The 20,541-nt window shown below is 59.4% G+C and overlaps 2 protein-coding genes across 6 annotated transcripts in view; one reads left to right on the top strand and one right to left on the bottom strand.

Annotated features, from left to right (window-relative positions):
* Positions 1-13,599, top strand: part of DNAJB6 (DnaJ heat shock protein family (Hsp40) member B6) — a 75,016-nt gene extending 61,417 nt beyond the window's left edge. For 2 of the 5 annotated variants that reach the window (XM_080665363.1, XM_080665360.1), the window contains exon 11: positions 12,938-13,594. The gene's annotated coding sequence lies outside the window, so the exon portion shown is untranslated. Of the gene's footprint in view, positions 1-6,996; positions 7,876-12,548 lie in introns of those variants that run through there. The other 3 variants (XM_080665359.1, XM_080665361.1, XM_080665362.1) reach the window with 3 other exon arrangements.
* A 3,880-nt stretch (positions 13,600-17,479) lies between these two features.
* Positions 17,480-20,541, bottom strand: part of PTPRN2 (protein tyrosine phosphatase receptor type N2) — a 458,587-nt gene continuing 455,525 nt past the window's right edge. The window contains exons 22-23 of the mRNA XM_080665141.1: positions 20,235-20,308; positions 17,480-19,037 (exon numbers count right to left, since the gene is read on the bottom strand). Of these exons, the coding sequence (XP_080521267.1) occupies positions 18,966-19,037; positions 20,235-20,308 (146 nt within the window). The 3' untranslated portion in view covers positions 17,480-18,965. The remainder of the gene's footprint in view (positions 19,038-20,234; positions 20,309-20,541) is intronic.

Here is a 20,541-nt window from a genome sequence, read left to right as displayed (position 1 = left end):
CTCACTGTCCCTGGAGACCAGTCACCCTGGAGCAGTGTCTGGGGGTGGTGTCAGGGCCCTGAGTGTTTCAAGCCCCAACATGACAAGTGTTTGTGCAGCTGTGGGGCCTCACTGCCCACTGCCGGGCCGGCTCAGTGAGCTGGAGAGGCCCAGGGCCACGCGGTGGGTCCACTCACAGGTGAGGAGCAGTGCGCAGCCACGCAGCAGAGGTGCAGCCACACCTGCCGGGCTGCCTCCCACCTCCCGCTTGGGGGTCACCTCTGGGGGCAGAGCTTTTGGCCGGTGTTGGGAGGATTAAAGGCTGCAAAACCCTCCAACCATACTTGTGAAGTGCTCACATGTTCACAGGAAATTGCACAAACACTCCCTAGAGATCCCCTAACCCTCCCCCAGAGCCCCTCAAAACCAGGACACGGGACACCCTCGAACATCGTTCACAGCCTGGAGACGGTGGGGCCGTGACAGGGGCGAGCGGACACACCTGATCTTCTTTTTGCCAAAATAGGTTTTAGTGGGTGGGATCTAAGTTCATGTGTCACCCCTGGTCAGGCGGGCGTGCCCAGGGCAGACCTTCCCACGTGGACCTCCGCCCACCTGGCTCCGCCCACAGGAGCACACAATGGACCAGCGGCTCAGCCTGCACTGCTGCCACTCTGGTCCGACTCCGTCTGCAACGGTCACCGCAGAGCGGACACGACTGCCTTCTGGGCATCTGCCCCCTGCTCTGGGCTGTCAGGACAGTCAGCACGGGTTGTGTCAGTCCCGCCTCCGCGCTCGCCCTGGTGTGGGAAAGTCTTGTGTACCATGTGCAGACAGATTGGGATGCGCGGCAGCCCTGGCCCGCAGGTAGCCCTGGCCCGGCGGTGCGCTGTCCAGGCTCCATCGTGTCAGCTCCACGAGGCTCCTGCCCTTGGCCAGCTGGCTGCTAGAGCCCAGACCCGAAGGCTCGGGATTCTACCTGGACGTCAGGCTGCCAGCTCCTGCCCCGAGGGCTTGCCGAGAGGGCTTTCCTGGAACCTGCCGCCATCCATAGGCAGCCCTGTCCCTGGGGTACTCTTCCCAGATCAGAGCGCCCCTGAGCCAGGTGACAGGCCGGCATGGCCACCTGTTAGCTGGAAGGGCCGTGGCTGTGCCCGGTAGTGGGCGCCCCACGGTGCGCTGGCACTTTGCCCCCCAACCCCACACGGTGGCCGCTCAGGTCATTTGTTCTGAAGAAAAGAGTGGCAGGAATTGCGTGACTGGCCTCGTGTGGGGAAAGGCTGTGGGCAGGTCCCGGCTCTCAGCCTGTGCATGGGCTCACCACGTGTTGAGCTGTGCCCGGGGGCGGGGTGGGGGGTGGTAAATACACCAGACAGACCCAGTGTGTGCTTCAGGGACATGAAGCACATCCGTCACCACCGCCTCCAGGGTATTCTTGTCTCCCAAACTGGACTCTGCACCCCGCCTGCCTGTCCCCGTGGATGTGACAATGCCCTCGCAGACACATCGCTGGGTGTCCTGGCGCCTTCCGTGCAATCGTCCGTGGGGAGGGCCCACCTTGCTGTCCACTCGGCCCACAGCCCGGCGCCTCCCCGGAGCGGCATCACCTGTGGGCGCAGCGCCATCCTGCTCGGCAAGCTGGCGCTGTGCTTCTGCTGCCCTGAGGTGGCTGAGGCATCGGGGACAAGAGCAGGAGTGGATGTGGGGGGTGTCAGCCACCAAGCACACCGCCCAGGGTGCCCAGCCTTTGTGGTCAGTCCTCATCCTCCCTGTCCCTCCAGCTCTCACAGGTTCCCCTGCAACTGGCCATTCACAGAGGGTCCCCTGGGCATGGCCTGTCCCGGCCCCTGGTGCTGCTGCTCCTGACGCCCGGCAGGGCCTCGGCCGGCATGGTGACCTCACGCTGTGGCAGCGGTGACGGCCTCTGTCCCTGGGCTCACAGGCTTTCGCCTGAGTGCATTCATTCTCAGTGAACAAACGAAATCCAGTTTTTATGTCATAAAAGTTGTTTCTCTGAGGAGCCATCGCTCAGTGAGAGGCCCAGGTGGCTCGTCGATGGGCCCATAACCCTGCCCACCCGAGAGTGGCCTGGGTGCACTGGCTGGGCTTGCGCAAATCCCGGGCCTGGGGGCTAGGGCAGGCTGCGCCCCAAGTCCACCGCCCCACCTCGGAAATGCTGCCTGTCCCGGGGGGCACACGCTTTGCCCAGGGACACCACGGACCCCTGTCCCTCATATTCCCCGTCAGCTCAGGGGGCGGGCGGAGAGGGGGGGAGCATGGGCTTCTGTGGGCACATGGGGCTTGGGCGGTGCTGTGACCATGGCCCGGCCGTGTCACTGTCCTTCCACAGTTGAGAACATGGGCCCTGGACCACACGTACGTCCCCCAAGCCTCAGTGTGAAGTGGGGTGCAAGCTCTGCTCCCACCCACCTGGCCCTGCAGTCACATAGGCCACAGACCTGGTGTCCACACGAGGCTGGTGGGCCCTACACACCGCCCACTTCAGGCTGCGCCCCCCACAGTCCCGGGCGGCCTGGAGTCCTGCCTGCCCGCCCTCCTCCTCGGCTGCCCACACCCTCCTCCGCAGCGGCTCCTGCTGGTTTTCTTTGTTGTTAATCTTCACCCGAGGATATTTTTTCCTTTTATTTTTATTTTTCTTATTTTAAAAAAGATATATTTGTATTGATTTCAGAGAGAAAGGGAGAGGAGAGAGAGAAACGTCAATGATGAGAGAGAACCATTGATCGGCTGCCTCCTGCATGCCCCCTTCTGGGGATTGAGCCTGCAACCCAGGCATGTGCCCTTGACTGGAATTGAACCCAGGATCATTCAGTCCACAGGCTCTGTCCACTGAGCCAAACCAGCGAGGACTCCATTGATTTTTAGAGAGAATGGAAGGGAGGGAGTGGGGGAGGGCTAGAGAAACATTGATGTGAGAGACACACCTATTGGTTGCCTCCCGCATGTGCCCTGACCAGGGCCAGGGATTGAGCATACAACCCAGGTACGTGCTCTTGGCTGGGTAACGTGCTCTTGGCTGGGTATTGAACCCGAGACCCTTTGGTGCACAGGCCAACACTCTAACCACTGAACGACTGGCCAGGGCAGCTGCTGCTGGTTTTGGGTTTGTCTCATTTCAGTGTTTATGAGCATGTTATACATGTGAATAAATGCACTAAGCAGTTGCAGACATTATAGTTATGACTATTACATTTAAATGACCCTGTGCCACCCCCACGCTGAGTCACCCACACTGACTGGGTGTGAGAAGGTGTGCAGCCTGGAATGTCTGGCGTTCCGTCGCCCTCTCTTCTGGGGTCTAGGAACATGGCCTTTCAGACCATCGTGCGTCCCCATGTCCCCATGTCCATTGCGAGATTTGCCTTGTCAGTGTCCACACCCAGTGTCCATGGCCTCCTAACGCCACAGGTGACGTGTCAGGTGATAGATGACTCATTAGGCGACGGTGACCCTACAGGTGACCAGTGACCCTACAGGTGACAGGTGGCCCTAAAGGTGACAGGAGACCCCACAGGCGACAGGTGGCCCTAAAGGTGACGGGTGACCCCACAGGCGACGGTGATCCTACCAGCTGTGGGAAGACAGTGGCCACCGGTCCTGAGGCAGCAGCCGCCTCCTGCAAGGGTGTGGGCACTGGGACGTCACCTCACTGTCCCGCTCCCATTGCCCATGCCTCAGGGGCCTGCAGTGTCACTCCCTGTGGTCTCTAGCCTGCCCCTTGCCACGTCCTTCCCTGCTCACCCACACGGAGCACATGCCGACCTTGTCTGATCCAGTACCATGCCCAGTTCCCCTGCTGGGCTCCCCTCCTCCCGCTCCACCCCAACCCCCTTCCCAGCTGAAGTGGCTCAGTGGTTGAGCGTTGACCTAGAAACCAAGAGGTCATGGATTCCCGGTCAGGGCACATGCCAGGTTGTGGGCTTGATCCCCAGTGGGGGCATGCAGGAGACAGCCAATCAATGATTCTCATTCTTGATGTTTCTCCCTCTCCCTCTCTGAAATCAATAAAAATATTAAAAATAAAAAATAAAATACTGCACCCTGGCCCCCGGGCACAGCTGGTCCCTGTGGGTACCCTTGGCCTGTGGGGACGCTCGCTCCCCGTGGTGGCTGCTGCAGAGGCTGCAGACACCCACAGGCCGGTGTGACAACTCTTCCACCTGCTTCCTCTGGGAAGAAGCGCCCCCGCCCGCCGGGTGTTTGAGTATGAAGAAGGGGTTCTCAGTCTCTATGCCACATCAGAGGCAGAGGTTAACCTGGAGCTGAAGCCGCTGGTCACTGGCTGGGCCATGGCCCTGTGTCCAGGGTGGACGCAAGTCGGTGGCAGAGGGATGGTCAGTGCGGAGACACACCCGTGGGCTGCCTGTCACCTGATGGGCCACTCAGCTGTCAGGTCGCCCTTGGTGTCAGGAGACCATGGACACCAGCTGTGGGTGGGTCCTGCCAACGTGCCCTTGGCCCTCACTGTGAGCCCATGCGCGTGAGCCTGACCTGGGAGAAGACAGCACCTCACTAACCCCCGGACAGACAGTCCGTCCTCAGTGCTGCCTGGCAGGACTCTGCAGAGAAGGGGCCCCCAAGAGCAGAGTAGACGGGGGCAGGGGGGCAGGTGGGACAAAAGCAGGCGGGCACCTTGGTCTCTGCCCTCAACTCCCGACTCCGTGTTGCACCATCTTGGCACAGGGACCCTGCTCTCAGTAATCAGCTAGAATGGGGTTTCTGTGCCTTAATATTTTGGCGTGTCAACTTTTCAAACCCCAAATAAAATATTTTCTGAAAAATTTCCGTAACATGAACTTGGGTAAGTCCTCAGGCATGGTGGCATTTCATGGTGCAATCCTTCCTATGGCCACAAGAGGGCGCCTCCACTAAAGAAACCAGGACTCTGGTCGGGAAACTCGCCTCCACCCGGCCCCACACAGGCATGGGCACAGACGTGATGCACACCACACGCATGCACACACAAACACATGCACTCACGGGCACATGCATACACATGCAGTAAAGTAAATGAGTCAGTCTTATTGTAATTATGTTCCAGTTAATCAAGGCTGAAATGAGTTGGAGGGGAGGGGACCAGCGCCTACATTGCCCCCTCGGCAAAATAAAATAAAATGGGGAGAAAAGATCAAGGGGTTTAAACGGAATGGCCAGCAATATGCAAGGCGGGGAGGTTACCCTGGGGCAAGGTTCTTGTTTTCCCGGTATTGCCCCTCCCTGTTGAGTCTATGCACCTGGCCCTCATCCTTGCTCTGGAGGCTAACAGCACCCTGGAGAAGCAGTCTCATCTTCGAGTCCCTGCCTGCTGGTGGGACCTGGACTCAGGTGAGGGGCACCGGGCTGCATCCAGGGTCTGGGCTGCCCCATCCAGTGCGGGTTGGCGACGTTCGGTGTTTCTAGAAGGTTACGAGCAGAGGAACCCCACAAGGTTTCCCCAGCAGCCAGCGTGTCTGTGTGTGTGTAAAGCAATGTGCAGACCCCTTGTTTTTTTTTAATCCTCACCGGAGGATATTTTTCCCATTGATTTTTAGAGTGAAAGGGAGGAAGGGCCCTAATCGGTTTGGCCCAGTGGATAGAGCGTCGGCCTGCGGACTGAAGGGTCCCAGGTTCGATTCCGGTCAAGGGCATGTACCTTGGTTGCGGGCACATCCCCAGTACGGGGGTGTGCAGGAGGCAGCTGATCGATGTCTCTCTCATCAATGTTTCTAACTCTCTATCCCTCTCCCTTCCTCTCTGTAAAAAAAAAAAATCAATAAAATATATATTAAAAAAAAAAAAGGAGGAAGGGAGAAACATTGATGCGAGAGAGACACATGGATTGGCTGCCTCCCACTTGTGCCCGGATTAGGACCAGGGATCGAACCTGCAATCCAGGTACATGCATGCCCTTGCCTGGGAATCTGACCTTTTGGTGCGGGGGGTGGGGGGGCATGCTCTTAACCACTAAGCGCACAGGCTCCCATGTAAGTCCATCAGGGTGCTGGCGGCACCGCGGCTGCTGGGAAGCCCTTGGTGCTGGGGCCGCAGCAGAGAGAAAGCATCTAATACCTCCCCTCAAAGGGGCAAAGGGTGGTGCCCGTCGGTGATAGGGAAGTTCAGAGCCACTAGCCTGGATGCCACATGCACTCCCCGGCGCCTGCGAACCTGGGCTCTGGTGGCAGTGGACGTCGGCCTGGCGTGCCCCGCCCCTCGGTGGCCGCCACAGGCCTTTCCTTCTGCAGAACCTCGTGGATGGCGGGTGTCGGGGTAGCCATCACCCCACCAGGAGGGGCTGCAGGCTGCACAGTTTAGGCTGCAGCCAAGTCTTCCTGAAAGCCCAGCGCCCCAGTGTTTCACGAGCAGGAGCACCGCCCCCCTCCCCGCCAACGAATGTCAGTGGCTTTCCGTGGGAGCACGGCCGCCCACCTGCGCGTGCGCCTCCTGGCCCCACAGCCTGGCAGGTGACAAGGGGCGAGTGGTTCTGGTTTCTGGGGCTGCCACGGAGGGAGGCCTGGCCGGGCCACTTCTCGGGGATTCGCTGAGCTGCTCCCCACAGCGTCCCGAGTGCCCGCAGAGCCGGCCCCTCGTGCGCCCAGCGGCCTTTGTCGCGAGGTACATTGTTTTTGTAAAGAACACTTGGGAGTGAGAGAGGGTTAAATGTGGAACCTGGCGCCCGGCCTCGCTGATCTAGGGAAGCGGGTCTGGCCCGGATATTAGCTCACGTTTTCCGTGGCTCAGACTCACCGCCCAGCCGCGTTTCTTCCCCTCGTCCCCCCACCTCGTGACCCTCATAAGAAGCCCGTGCAGCTGTGGACGCCCACGCGGCCGTCGCCGCCCCGGTGCGCGCGGGGCGCCCAATTGGATGCACGATTGCCAGGACTCGGTTGCTAGGAGGCGCTGGCCCCGCCCCCCTCCCCTCCCGAGACGTGCCATGAATTATGGATGCCCCATTTTCTCCGAGAGGCAATCTGTGATGCACATGAGCGCCACGTCCCCCTTTTCTTCTGGCTTCTTAAGAAAAAAACCGGAGTTTTCAATCAGAAGCCGCATTTCCGAGTCCCAGGTGCCCCGAGCAGAGGCCCAGTCGCCACGTTAATTCTCATGCAAAACGCGGCCAGAGGTCAGTGCCTGCTGTTTGTTCTGGAAAAGCTTGTAAGGTTCTCAGTGACCTCTGTGACCTTGGGGCCATTCCTTCTGTGTGTGACCATAGACAATGGGATAGCGGCTGCGGCTTTTCCCTCCAGCTTCCACCTCCACCCGAGGCTGAGGAACACTAGCCAGAAACGGCCCAGCCAGAGTGGGGGGGCCCCCAGCCAGAGGGGGACCCGGAGCCTGTGGCCGCCAGGCCGTGTGCACGGTGGCCTCAGCGCTGGCCTGGAGGGGCCGAGGGTTGGGCTCCCCTCCTGCCCTTTCCCCCCGGGGCCTTCCCTCCGGCACCCACAGTTGCCTGTCCCCACCGCGGGTCAGGAGGGGTCTGCCCTCCCTGTCTGGCTGTGAGCTACTGGCAGGAAGCGGGCGCCAGGGCTTCAGTCCCGAGAAAGCCACAGGCGGCCTCGTTTGTGATAGATCCTCTCTTCCCCCAACTGATGGACGAGTATGATGTAAACTGCACCTGCGGCCTGGACTTTCCTGAGCACCTAACCAGGCACCTTATATGGACTGTATATTGAACCACCAATCAGCACCTGTCAAATACCCTAAGCCCTTGATTCCTAAGTACCTAAGTGCCTAATCATGTGCCTTATATGAAACCACCAATCAGCACGTGCCGAGTACCCTAAACCCCGTCCCTTCCCATTCCTCCCCTCAAAAGGCGTGTTCACGTGTGCTCTCTTCCTTTGCAAGGCAGCCCGGCAGGGTCCTTCTCCTCTAATAAAGCCTGTAGTCCTGGTTTTCGACCCTCTGTCTCATCTTTCACTACTAAAATTCCCCCAGACCAGGTGTGATTGTCTGACATTGGATCCTTTCTTTCTCTTTAACAAAAATACGTTTTTATTGATTTCAGAGAGAGGAAGGGAGAGGGACAGCAAGATAGAAACATCTGCCTCCTGTACGCCCCCTACTGGGGATCAAACCCCAAACCCGGGCCTGTGCCCCGACCTCCTGGTGCTGCATGGGACATGCCCACCCATGGAGCCAGGCTGGCCGGCGCCTTCCTTTTTATTGAGGGAATTACATGGATGCTTTGTCTTCAGAATCCTGGGATTCTTTGTTGTTCATCCTCACTTGGTGACATATATATTTTTAAAACAGGGAACGTTAGTATAAATAAGAGGTGCTAGGGACAGAGGGCCCCAAGGGGCTTCCATAACTGAACACTTTTCAAAAGCACAAACACCAGCAGGAGAAATGGGGTTTGGGGTCAGGAGGGGTAGGCCACCCTGCCCGCAGACGGAGGGGCACACCGGTCCCTCCCCCACCCCATGACCAGTCATGCTGGGGTCAGGGGCGAGGCTAACACCGATGGTTCAGCGGAAGGGGTCATTGTACTTGGCAGTGAGTGGGGACAGGCTGAGGCCACAGGAGCCACTACATCCCCCCAGGGTCTAGGCCAGTCTGGGGGGACTCTGCCCCCCAAATTTGTGGAGGGCAGGGCCGGAGCAGTCCATCCGTCATGGTTAGTCTTGTTAATACGTTGATCCGTGAGGTCAGCCGAAGGTTTATAGCTAGGAGGCGAGGCAGGGCAGGGAACCCAACATCCAGGGCTTCACACCTCTGTGCTGCTTGGGAATTGCCTGGTTGGGAGGAGATGCCCGCCTTGCTGGCCTGACCCAGGTGCACTGGGGATATTTTTTCCATTGATTTTTAGAGAGAGTGGAAGTGGCGGGGGGGCAGAGAGAGAGAAAGGAACAGTGATTGGCTGCCTCCCGCATGCGCCTGACTGGCTCTAAACACTGAGCCACACCGGCCAGGGCCACGGGTTACTTATTCTGCTCAGGGTTATGTCGATCATCTTGGAATTTAAAATATAGAAAAATAAAAAGCCCAGAGGACTCGATGCCACCTGTCTACCTGTCAGGTGATGTGGAAACGGAGGCCAGAAGCAGGAAAATCCCCATAACTGAGGCAAAGGTGCAGGGACCTTCTTCTGAGTCCTCAGCCACGCTCCCGAGCCCACAGCCACGCCTCTGAGCCATCAGCCACGCCCTCTGAGCAGCAGTACAGACAAGCACCCTAGAACCAAGCACCCAGCCCCTGGCATGCGCGATGGCCATGATCACAGAGAAGTCCGGGCTCTGCAGCTCTCAGGGCACTGGTGACAGGAGACCGCCGAGTGTTGGAGATGGAGAGCTCTATTTTGGGCCATCCAATACAGATGCAGCTTGTAGGAGAAGGATGTGCTTTTTAAAAATAGACTTTTATTGATTTCAGAGAAGGAGGGAGAGGGAGAGAAAGATGAGAGAGATCACCGATCCGCTGCCTCCTGCACGCCCCCCACTGGGGACTGAACCCACACCCAGCATGTGCTCTTGATCAGAATTGAACTGCCACCTCCTGGTTCATAGATTGACGTTCAACCACAGAGCCACACCAGCCAGATGGAAAATGATGTTTTTTTTTAAAAAATATATTTTATTGATTTTTTACAGAGAGGAAGGAAGAGGGATAGATAGTCAGAAACATCGATGAGAGAGAAACATCGATCAGCTGCCTCTTGCACACCTCCTACTGGGGATGTGCCCGCAACCAAGTTACATGCCCTTGACCGGAATCGAACCTGGGACCTTTCAGTCCGCAGGCTGACGCTCTATCCACTGAGCCAAACCGGTTTTGGCGGAAAATGATGTTTTTTAAAGCATGTTTTCTGCCAAACAGTTTCTTCTTATGAAAACAATGAGACCAAAAACCCCTCCAAAGCCCAGGAAACTTCACCCAGAACATTGACCCATCTGGTGACAATTCCGGCTGAGATAGATACTAGCCAGAGCAGGCTCTGAGGCACTCACAGCAAACACAGCGTTTCAGGGGTGTGGGTCCTGTCCCTCACACAGCTCGTGTCTACAGAGCATGGTCACAGATCAGTGGTCAAGTCTGTGGGCTGTGGTGTCACACCCGTTAGCAGGGGGTGGCGGCTGAGTGGGTGGGGTCCCCAGTGTGACTGCACAGCGCAGCTGATGCCAGAACCGCACTGTCGGGAACCACCCAGAATGGGACGGCCAGCTCTCTGCTCAGCAGAGCTGACGAGGCCACGAATGGACGAGGAGGATTCTGACGGGGGTTTCAGGCAGCGGCAGGTAGAGCCCTTCTGGGTGGATTGAGGAAGCTCAGTACTGGGGGAAGACTGGACGGTGCCCATCTCCCGGGCACTGGCGGGTTTTTTAGGGTCAAGGAGATGTTGAATGGACCAGGATTTTGGGGACGGAGAGAAGGGACATGAGGGCCAGCGGCTGCTGTGCAGCCTTGGACAGACCGCAGCCTCGGGACAGACGGCAGCAGACGAGGTCCCATTCACTGTCTCCTGCCACTCCCACCGGACGGGCTTGTCAGCTGCCCCCATCATAATTTATTATGCAGAACTGAATTTATTGAAGCATGAAGAATGAAGTAATTTCACATGCAAACAGTTAGTACTCCCCTGAGTGTTCCATTACATAGGTGTTGATAAATTCACTTATGATGAGTGGCAGCATGAGGTTTCGGGTCAGTCTTCCTCGGTCGACCCATGGAAGACAATGATGAAAATGAGCTAAATGCCAGAAGCATCCCCTGGTGTCTGTGGACGAAGCGTGCCAAACATCAGTCTCCGCCATCTTGTAAGTGACGAAACGGGGTTGTGTGTCAGTAGCAGGGACAGGGGAGCCTGACCTCTCACACTGTAGCTGCTGGGTCCTGTCCTTCCTGGCACCGAGGCCAGTCGGGCTGTGTTTCCTCCCTCGATGAGCGAGCGAGGTCTGGCCTTCATTTTGCCTCTTCAACCACCTCCCCTTCCTCCGAGGCCCCATAGACCGGGCCGGGCAGGGTCCCTGCGAGGTGGTTCCAGCACCTGGGACTCGGTGGGAGGGAGCCCGGGGCCTCAGGTCGGAGGCTGGCGGAGGTTGGCTTGTCTGGGCTGAGAGGAACCTGCCCCACATGGAAGATGAAGGTGCCGGCAGGAAGGGACAGGATGAGGCCGTGTCTTGTCGAGGCCAGCAGACACAGCAAATGCAGGGTAAGGGGCTGTGGGCTCTATGCGGAGAGTCTCCTATGCAGGAGCTGGAGCCTTGAGGGTTCGCTGTCGGTCTGCTGGGGTGGGGTCCACCTGCATTATTTCTGCTCCTGGAAATCCAGTGCCTCCAACCCGGGTGTCGCCGTCTCTCTCCACCTTAATTCTTAAAGCACCGCAGGCAGCCTCCGGGGGTGTGGAGGGGAGCGGTCCTGTCACTGTGCATCGCAAAACCTTCATGCAAAAACCCAAACAGCTCCAAAGTTAAACACAAGAAACCAAAGAAAACAAAGCCAACACGCAGGACACGGTTAGGACATAAGCCGGTGGGTGTCGGTGAGGTGAGTCAGGCGGGCATCCAGGTGGCTCCTGTTGAGCCCACTCGCCTCCCTCAGGCCACGGGCGCCCCCTCCGCGCCCGGCAGCCGCAGCCGCAGCGGGAGAGGCCATTCCAGGGAAGTGCCAAGGCCAAGTGTGGCCTGCGGGTCGATCCCTGAGACTTGGAAGATGCCTGACGGTGCTGGAACAGGGCCCCTTGGACGTGTGGGGTCAGCATGTGGCCACACTGGGTGAGGGCTCTCCGTCTCTGTCTGTGACTGGCGTCCTTAAGGAGAGGGGATGCGGGGACGCAGGAAGCCTCAGGTGACAATGGAGGTGGGCCCAAGGGGTGGGGGTCGGAGGCACAGCAGGACGCCCAAGCCTGCGCCCCTCCCACCTGCTCCTGGACCATCACCTGTGAGACCCCTTCACTGGGCTCTGTCTCCCCTGCTATTTGTTTGCTTTTTGACCCCCTGCCTTAGTTCTTTAAAGATAGGCTTTTATTGATTTTAGAGAGAGAGGGAGAGGGAGAGAGAAATGCCGGCCAGCGGCTCTGCCGTAGGATTTTCCCTAAGGAAAACACCGGGTTTATTTTTTATGCTCTAAGACGAAGGTCCTCGTGGCCTGGAAGGTGCCTGTGTCTGTCCCCTGCAGGAGCTCTCCGAGGGAGTCTCACTGTCCCTAGTTGGATGCCTTGCTCCCAGAAGGTGGCAGAATCTAAGGAAACCCTCCGTTGTTGGAAACCTTTTCCTCCCAGAATGAGATCTGTTGTCTTAAAGAGAACTGGTCTGGGCAGCCTTGACGTCACAGCTGCTCGTCACAGCTACTCGGGCCAGCTGTCCGCTGGGGTTGTGTGGTAGGAGGGGCAGCCCTCGCCAGGCCCTGCCCCAGCGGGCGCTTTCCACTCAGGAGATCAGGGACAGGAAGAAAATGCAGGTGAGGCGGGGGTGGGGGGTGGGTGGGAAGCCTGGGGAGAGGTCAGCTCAGGGGCCAGCCTCCTCACGGTGGGGGTGGGGAGGGGACAGAAGGGCTTTGTGTGAGTGGCAGGGGCGGGAACGCTCTGGCTCAGGCTTATGAACAGCATCTGTCATCCCTCTGTCACTTCCCAGAGTCCATCCTCACAGGTCTGCTCCCTGCCTCCTATCGCGCCCAGAAGCTATGGCAGAGACGGGGCCGCACCGGGTCCCACGGGGTGGGCGCTTCTGCTGCTGTGTCCAGCGCACCTGGTCCGCCAGCACCTTGCCTAGGCCTCGCCCCCCACACCCTCGCCATGTTGGAAAAATCCCAGGACCTGGCAGGGGCGTGGACCATCACCACACAGTCTCCATACTGACTTCCACCACTGATCCCAGGGACTGTCTCCCGCGGTGTAAACCAGAAACAGCCACCAGATTAGGGAAGATAAGCAGTCACGCCTGGTTCCCCCCCACCCTGCTGCCTGACAGACCAAGGCTCAGAGCCCAGCCGGGAACTGAAGGCATTGTCCGTGATCCCACAGGCCCAGGCGTGGCTGAGGCACGTCTACACCACCGGAGCACTGGCTCGTGCACAAGGCCACCTGTGGCCCCTGATGTGTATTCAGCCCTCGGCTGCCCCCAGTCCCACCCAAAGCCACACCGGGCGCCCAGCGTCGCGAGTCCCACCCGAACCAGCACCGGGCGCCCAGCATGGGAGTCCCACCCGAACCAGCACCGGGCGCCCAGCATGGGAGTCCCACCCGAACCAGCACCGGGCGCCCAGCATGGGAGTCCCACCCGAACCAGCACCGGGCGCCCAGCATGGGAGTCCCACCCGAACCAGCACCGGGCGCCCAGCGGTGGGAGTTGAGCAGAGCAGAGTGCCTCTCACACTCTCCTTTATTTCTGAGAGCCTGGGGCTCAGGAGCTGCATGGACGGTGGCCTAGGCAGTCACCGTCTGAACGTCGACTTCTGTCTTAAAGCCTGACATTCTCGCTTGGCCGTGTGGTTCAGTGGTTGAGCGCCAACCTATGAACCAGGAGGTCACGGCTGGATTCCCGGTCAGAGCACAGGCCCGGGTTGCGGGTTCGATCCCCAGTGGGGGGCGTGGAGGAGGCAGCCGATCCATGATTCTTTCTCATTGATGTTTCTCTCTCTGGCTCTCCTGTCCTCTCTGAAATCAATAAAGAAATATTTTAAAAAATGTAACATTCTCTGTGGGCTTTTCCTTCCTGTTCTATTTTTCAGCACCAGAGGAAGAGGGCCGGCCTGCTGTGCCCCCTGTACACACCCGCCTCACGGTGCAGCCCTCTCCTGTGGTTACATAGTTCTCCCTGGCTTCCTCCTCAACACCATTGCGTGTGAGCACCGGGGGGACAGCACGGGGAGCTCACTGCCATGTTCTGCGGATGCCCTCTCCGGGCCCCCTTGTCTGTGACAGGGCTCCACCCCCCAGCCTTCTTTAGGAGGTTGTACTGGCGCCCGGCCTGCTCCTGCCCTGGGAGCCTGCTCAGGGGCAGCTGGAGGCAAGGTTTGCTCCCGGAGCCCAGCGGGTGTCAGCTCTGCAGGGGTGGCCTGTCCACATGCTTGTGGAGGGTTTTCTGATTTTCCTGAAAGGGAAAGAGGATGAGGAGGTGTAGGCACGGAGCGGCAGGAGGGATGGTCTCTGTAGCCCATGAGCAAAACGGGGCTGTCAGTTTGGGGTTGTCAGTCAGTGTGGGGGCTGTCAGTGTGGGGGCTGTCAGTGTGGGGGCTGTCAGTCAGTGTGGGGGTTGTCAGTCAGTGTGGGGGCTGTCAGTGTGGGGGCTGTCAGTGTGGGGGCTGTCAGTCAGTGTGGGGGCTGTCAGTCAGTGTGGGGGCTGTCAGTGTGGGGGCTGTCAGTGTGGGGGCTGTCAGTCAGTGTGGGGGCTGTCAGTCAGTGTGGGGGTTGTCAGTCAGTGTGGGGGCTGTCAGTGTGGGGGCTGTCAGTGTGGGGGCTGTCAGTCAGTGTGGGGGCTGTCAGTCAGTGTGGGGGCTGTCAGTCAGTGTGGGGGCTGTCAGTCAGTGTGGGGGTTGTCAGTCAGTGTGGGGGCTGTCAGTGTGGGGGCTGTCAGTGTGGGGGCTGTCAGTCAGTGTGGGGGCTGTCAGTCAGTGTGGGGGCTGTCAGTCAGTGTGGGGGCTGTCAGTGTGGGGGCTGTCAGTCAGTGTGGGGGCTGTCAGTGTGGGGGCTGTCAGTGTGGGGCTGTCAGTGTGGGGGCTGTCAGTCAGTGTGGGGGCTGTCAGTGTGGGGGCTGTTAGTCAGTGTGGGGCTGTCAGTGTGGGGGCTGTCAGTGTGGGGGCTGTCAGTGTGGGGGCTGTCAGTCAGTGTGGGGGCTGTCAGTCAGTGTGGGGGCTGTTAGTCAGTGTGGGGGCTGTCAGTGTGGGGGCTGTCAGTGTGGGGGCTGTCAGTGTGGGGGCTGTCAGTCAGTGTGGGGGCTGTCAGTCAGTGTGGGGGCTGTTAGTCAGTGTGGGGGCTGTCAGTGTGGGGGCTGTCAGTCAGTGTGGGGGCTGTTAGTCAGTGTGGGGGCTGTCAGTGTGGGGGCTGTCAGTGTGGGGGCTGTCAGTGTGGGGGCTGTCAGTCAGTGTGGGGGCTGTTAGTCAGTGTGGGGGCTGTCAGTGTGGGGGCTGTCAGTGTGGGGCTGTCAGTGTGGGGGCTGTCAGTGTGGGGGCTGTCAGTCAGTGTGGGGGCTGTCAGTCAGTGTGGGGGCTGTTAGTCAGTGTGGGGGCTGTCAGTGTGGGGGCTGTCAGTCAGTGTGGGGGCTGTCAGTCAGTGTGGGGGCTGTCAGTCAGTGTGGGGGCTGTTAGTCAGTGTGGGGCTGTCAGTGTGGGGGCTGTCAGTGTGGGGGCTGTCAGTGTGGGGGCTGTCAGTCAGTGTGGGGGCTGTCAGTCAGTGTGGGGGCTGTTAGTCAGTGTGGGGGCTGTCAGTGTGGGGGCTGTCAGTGTGGGGGCTGTCAGTGTGGGGGCTGTCAGTCAGTGTGGGGGCTGTCAGTCAGTGTGGGGGCTGTTAGTCAGTGTGGGGGCTGTCAGTGTGGGGGCTGTCAGTCAGTGTGGGGGCTGTTAGTCAGTGTGGGGGCTGTCAGTGTGGGGGCTGTCAGTGTGGGGGCTGTCAGTGTGGGGGCTGTCAGTCAGTGTGGGGGCTGTTAGTCAGTGTGGGGGCTGTCAGTGTGGGGGCTGTCAGTGTGGGGCTGTCAGTGTGGGGGCTGTCAGTGTGGGGGCTGTCAGTCAGTGTGGGGGCTGTCAGTCAGTGTGGGGGCTGTTAGTCAGTGTGGGGGCTGTCAGTGTGGGGGCTGTCAGTCAGTGTGGGGGCTGTCAGTCAGTGTGGGGGCTGTCAGTCAGTGTGGGGGCTGTTAGTCAGTGTGGGGCTGTCAGTGTGGGGGCTGTCAGTGTGGGGGCTGTCAGTGTGGGGGCTGTCAGTCAGTGTGGGGGCTGTCAGTCAGTGTGGGGGCTGTTAGTCAGTGTGGGGGCTGTCAGTGTGGGGGCTGTCAGTGTGGGGGCTGTCAGTGTGGGGGCTGTCAGTCAGTGTGGGGGCTGTCAGTCAGTGTGGGGGCTGTTAGTCAGTGTGGGGGCTGTCAGTGTGGGGGCTGTCAGTCAGTGTGGGGGCTGTTAGTCAGTGTGGGGGCTGTCAGTGTGGGGGCTGTCAGTGTGGGGGCTGTCAGTGTGGGGGCTGTCAGTCAGTGTGGGGGCTGTTAGTCAGTGTGGGGGCTGTCAGTGTGGGGGCTGTCAGTGTGGGGCTGTCAGTGTGGGGGCTGTCAGTGTGGGGGCTGTCAGTCAGTGTGGGGGCTGTCAGTCAGTGTGGGGGCTGTTAGTCAGTGTGGGGGCTGTCAGTGTGGGGGCTGTCAGTCAGTGTGGGGGCTGTTAGTCAGTGTGGGGGCTGTCATTGTGGGGGCTGTCAGTGTGTGGGGCCACAGACAGCGCGGGAGCCCAAGGAAGCCGAGTCCTGCTGTGACGGCCTGAGGGGCAGGGCCGGATCTTGGGAGGGTCGGGCTCAACAGGTGTTTCATGTGTGTGTGCATGTGTGCGCACATGTGTATGTGTGTGTGTGTGTATGTGTGCATGTGTGTGTGTGTGTGTGTGTGTGTGTGTGTGTGGTGTGGCCTGTGCCTTCTCTCAGGCTCTGGCCCAGTGCCCCTGGAGGACATGCTTGGCCTGGCCCAAGTGCCAGGCCTCCAGTGGGTCCTACAGCACCGTTGCCAGGCCCAGTGACCCCGGCAGTGGAGCCAGGAGCCGTGTGCAGCGTGAGGGCTTCATGTGCAAGGGCCACGCGTGCTCCCGCTCGGAACCCCGGCCCATGCAGGCTCTCCCTGTGGAGCTGCTGAGGCTGTTTCTGAAGGACATTCTGTCCAGTGTCCTACATATTTGTGGCCCGAGGGGCCTCTGCCTGATGGGAACTTCACGAGGAGACATACCCGTGTGGCGTGCGCAGGGACGCAGTGACCCGCACACTTCCCTGGCCGCTCGGCAGGAAGCTGCGTGGGACAGGAGGGTCTTAAAAGGACTGAGCCCGTGAGCGTGACTGAGTCGGGAGCAGATTCTTAAGGAGTGACCACCCACATCTTGATGGACACCAGGCCCTCAATCAGTGGGCGCTGCTCAGGAATCACTGAATTCCTGGTCAGCCTGCTCTGCCAACCCTCCCCTCCTCTGGCAGCTGAGAGCACGGCAGCCAGTCCCCAGGTCCTGGTCAGGTGCTCGTGTCCCCAGGCCCTGGTCGGGTGCTCGTGTCCCCAGGTCCTGGTCGGGTGCTCGTGTCCCCAGGTCCTGGTCGGGTGCTCGTGTCTCCAGGCCCTGGTCGGGTGCTCGTGTCCCCAGGTCCTGGTCGGGTGCTCGTGTCCCCAGGTCCTGGTCAGGTGCTCGTGTCCCCAGCACGTTCGCCTGTGAGCTAGAGGCACGTCGCTGTGGCCCGTCCTAAGCTCGCTGGGCCAGCGGTTCTGGTGGGACCCCCTCGCCCAGGACTGAGCGGGGGAGGGAGCACCTGCCTGGGCCCCACATGCTAGACACGCGTGAGCCCATGCCAGGAACGGACGGGTAAGAAAACCGCTCTCCTCCCCAAATACAGACCATTGTGTGTGGAAGCAGCCTTTAATCTGGCTCAATTAGATGTACACACACACCCCACACTGCAGGGCACCCTTTGAACCTAAGAAGTTGGAAGTTACAAGCCGGTATATGCTTCCTTATATTCAGATAAATTAGTCTCTGTTAATTATGTAGATTTCCAGGTAAAGAGAAACAGCTCTGGGGAAAATTACAGTGATTTTACAGCACACACATGACAACATGAAAGACACAAACAATATTTTGGCATCTTCCTCCCGTTCGGCAGGCCACTTTTTCTAGTCTTGTGGCATCTGCTTAGGCTGGAGCCGGGTGTGTGTAGGAGGGGATGGGGCTACACGGCCCTTGTACCCAACCCCAGGATGAAACTTTCGGGTACAGCCGCCATCCTCAGACCTGGCTGTTCTGAGTTAATGATTCGGATTCTTCTCTCTCTGGCATGGGGGTGGTCAGGCTGACACTCATGGCCATTTTGGCAAGCCTGAGCCTTGTCGGTGACGGCAGACAGTGGCCAACCTAAGCAGCTGGGTCCGACCTGCAGGGAGCGCTGGCGGTCTCCACGCGCCCACTTGCTCGCGCTGCTATGCTGTCACGTAGAGGAGATGTGGGTGTCCTGCGGTCCCTTTTCTAGGCATGGGGGGCAGCGCGGTCTCTGGACGCCAGCAGCTCCAGGGCGCCTGTGAGGGGCCACGGCCACTGATGGGACGTGGGCTCTTTGGGAACCTTGCGAGGGCCCCCCGCCCGGATCGGTTCCCCTGATTTAGGCTTTCCCACAGGAAAGTGCTCATCTGTGTCTGCAGTGTGTAAACCCATTTCTACAGCTGAAACGGTCCCGAGGTTGGGGCTCACCTACGACCTTGCCGAGGTGATGGGTCCTCCCCTGCGTGGCTGGGTAGTGCTTGCCCCTGGGGCCCTGCCCACCTGCAGGAGTGGAGGTGCTGGCGGTGAGCCGTGCTTAGGGCAGGGCAGCCACCAGAGCAGGAGGGAGATGCTGGGACAATTTCGTTATTATTGGTCCCAAAGCTCCTGGAGGTCAACAGTTCTGTCCATCTCGCTCCTGACAAGCCCTGGTCTCTCCCCGGAGGAGCCTCCTGATGACAAGCAGCAGCCATTCTGTGCTTGGGGCCTCCCCAGCCACGCCCCCCCAACGGCCGATGACCTGGGAAGTTACAGGTCACAAGCCGACTCCCAGGACCACACAGATGCGTGAGCCACGCAGTAGAAACACAATAGTATTTGCGATTGAGAGTGAGAACTGAGCTTTAAGGAAAATGGAATTCTTTTCAAGACGGCGAGGATAGATGGACAGGTTGCCCCCAAACTGGACGATCCCACAAACCTCTCTTCATTATTATTTAATTGAACAAAAATACACGTTTTTAACTGCTAAGCTGTAGTGACTATGGGATTTGGGGACCTTATTACTAGGCAGTTACACTGGAGACACATCATTGACGCCGTGACTCCCCGCAGGCTGCGGCCGGGCTGCAGGCTGCTCACTGGGGAAGGGCCTTGAGGATGGCGTTGACCTCCTCGGCCACCGCTGTCAGAGCGAACTCGAACTGTGCCTGCGGGACAAGAGGGGGCGTGAGTCACAGGCAGGTCCTCTGAGGGGGCCACGGATGCTGCGCTGGGACGGACCGTGAGGGCAGACGGGGCACGGACAGTCACAGTGGCGACCATGGGGGCAGACCTTCAGCCACTGAAAAGACAGAGTTACCCCAGCCTCAGGAGCCAGCCAACTACCCACCCCAACCTTGACCCCTGCCCTCAGATGACCTGAGCTGTGACATGGGGATGTTTGAAGGGCACTTGGACATATGTATCATTTCTGCAATGTTTTCCCAGGTGTAAAATTTATAACTTTAAATAAAAAATGTCTTAAGAAACATCAAGTGTGTGTTGAACTACGGCATACTTCCCTACTGATGGCATAAGATCCCGGGGCCGCTCTGCCTGTCCCGGGCGGAGGTGTTTGCAGTGACTTCCCAGGTGGGACTCCATCGTTCTCTCTCCCTCCCAGCGCAGACACTGCGTGGCCCTGTCTAATCTCTCTGACCGTCAGAGAGAGGACCAAGAGACCGCTCACACTTCGTGGGGGAAACGCACAGCCCGGAGGCGATGGCTCCCTGGTCCCAGGACTGGGCCTCCGGGCTGCAGGTACCACCTGCCCACATCTTGGAAGCTGATGGCACAGCAGCACGTTTACAACCGGGTCCTGAGGAGGGCAGGCAGCTTGGCAGGGCTTCTCTCGGGCGAGCCTCCTGTGTGGGCGCCAGGAGCGCCGAGCGGCGGACACACCCAGCAAGAGAGACCGCTTTATGACTTGGGCAGTGGCTTGGAGTGGGCGTGGGGCTGTGGTTGGAGAGGGTTATTTCTGGAATGTATTTCACTCTAGTTCTAGTCCTGGTTCCCCCGAGGCAACATGGTCTTGTCTGCACCCGCGATGTTGCCAACTCGCCTGTTCAGTGAGTGTGCACACGAGCTATTTAGGGGTGCCTGGGGACCCCAGTGCTCCCTGGGACACTCCATGGCCCCGTCCCAGAGCTGTGGCTGTGGAAGCTGGGAATTGGGACTGGGCAGAATCTGAAGGCTCCCTGGGTGTGGGGCTAGCTCTGACCTCTTTCTATAAAAACGTGGTGTCTCCCCCAACTCCCCAACATCTGGGGCCTAGACAGCCTGGCGGCGGGTGGGACTGCGCTGTGCTGCCTCCTCCCTCCTCTGGGGGGCCCCCAGGCCCTGCGCTCGCAGCCCCGGGGGAGTACCTTGGTCTGGACCATGCCTGGCCTCTGGTCCCTCAGGTGCTCCAGGGTGGCTGCGATGTCGATCTCTTTAGCGCCTGCAAGAAACCAGTGGGCCGAGTTCAGACTGGACAGTCCTAAAGACAGACAATCGCGTGGCCGCCTCACGCCCACGGCCCCCGGGCTGGGCACAGTCTATGGTGACCATGCTTGCCCTCAGCAGGCGGGCGCTGCGCCCGCGTTCCCAGGACACAGCCGGCGGCGTCCGGCCCCGGAATTGAGGGACCTGGGCTGAAGAATGCTACCCATGCCAGCCATCGCCACAGATACG

The sequence above is a fragment of the Plecotus auritus genome (genome assembly GCF_963455305.1).
Source record: "Plecotus auritus genome assembly, chromosome: 4".
In the NCBI taxonomy this organism is placed as follows: Eukaryota; Metazoa; Chordata; class Mammalia; order Chiroptera; family Vespertilionidae; genus Plecotus; species Plecotus auritus.
This window is presented reverse-complemented; position numbering and strand designations above follow the sequence as displayed.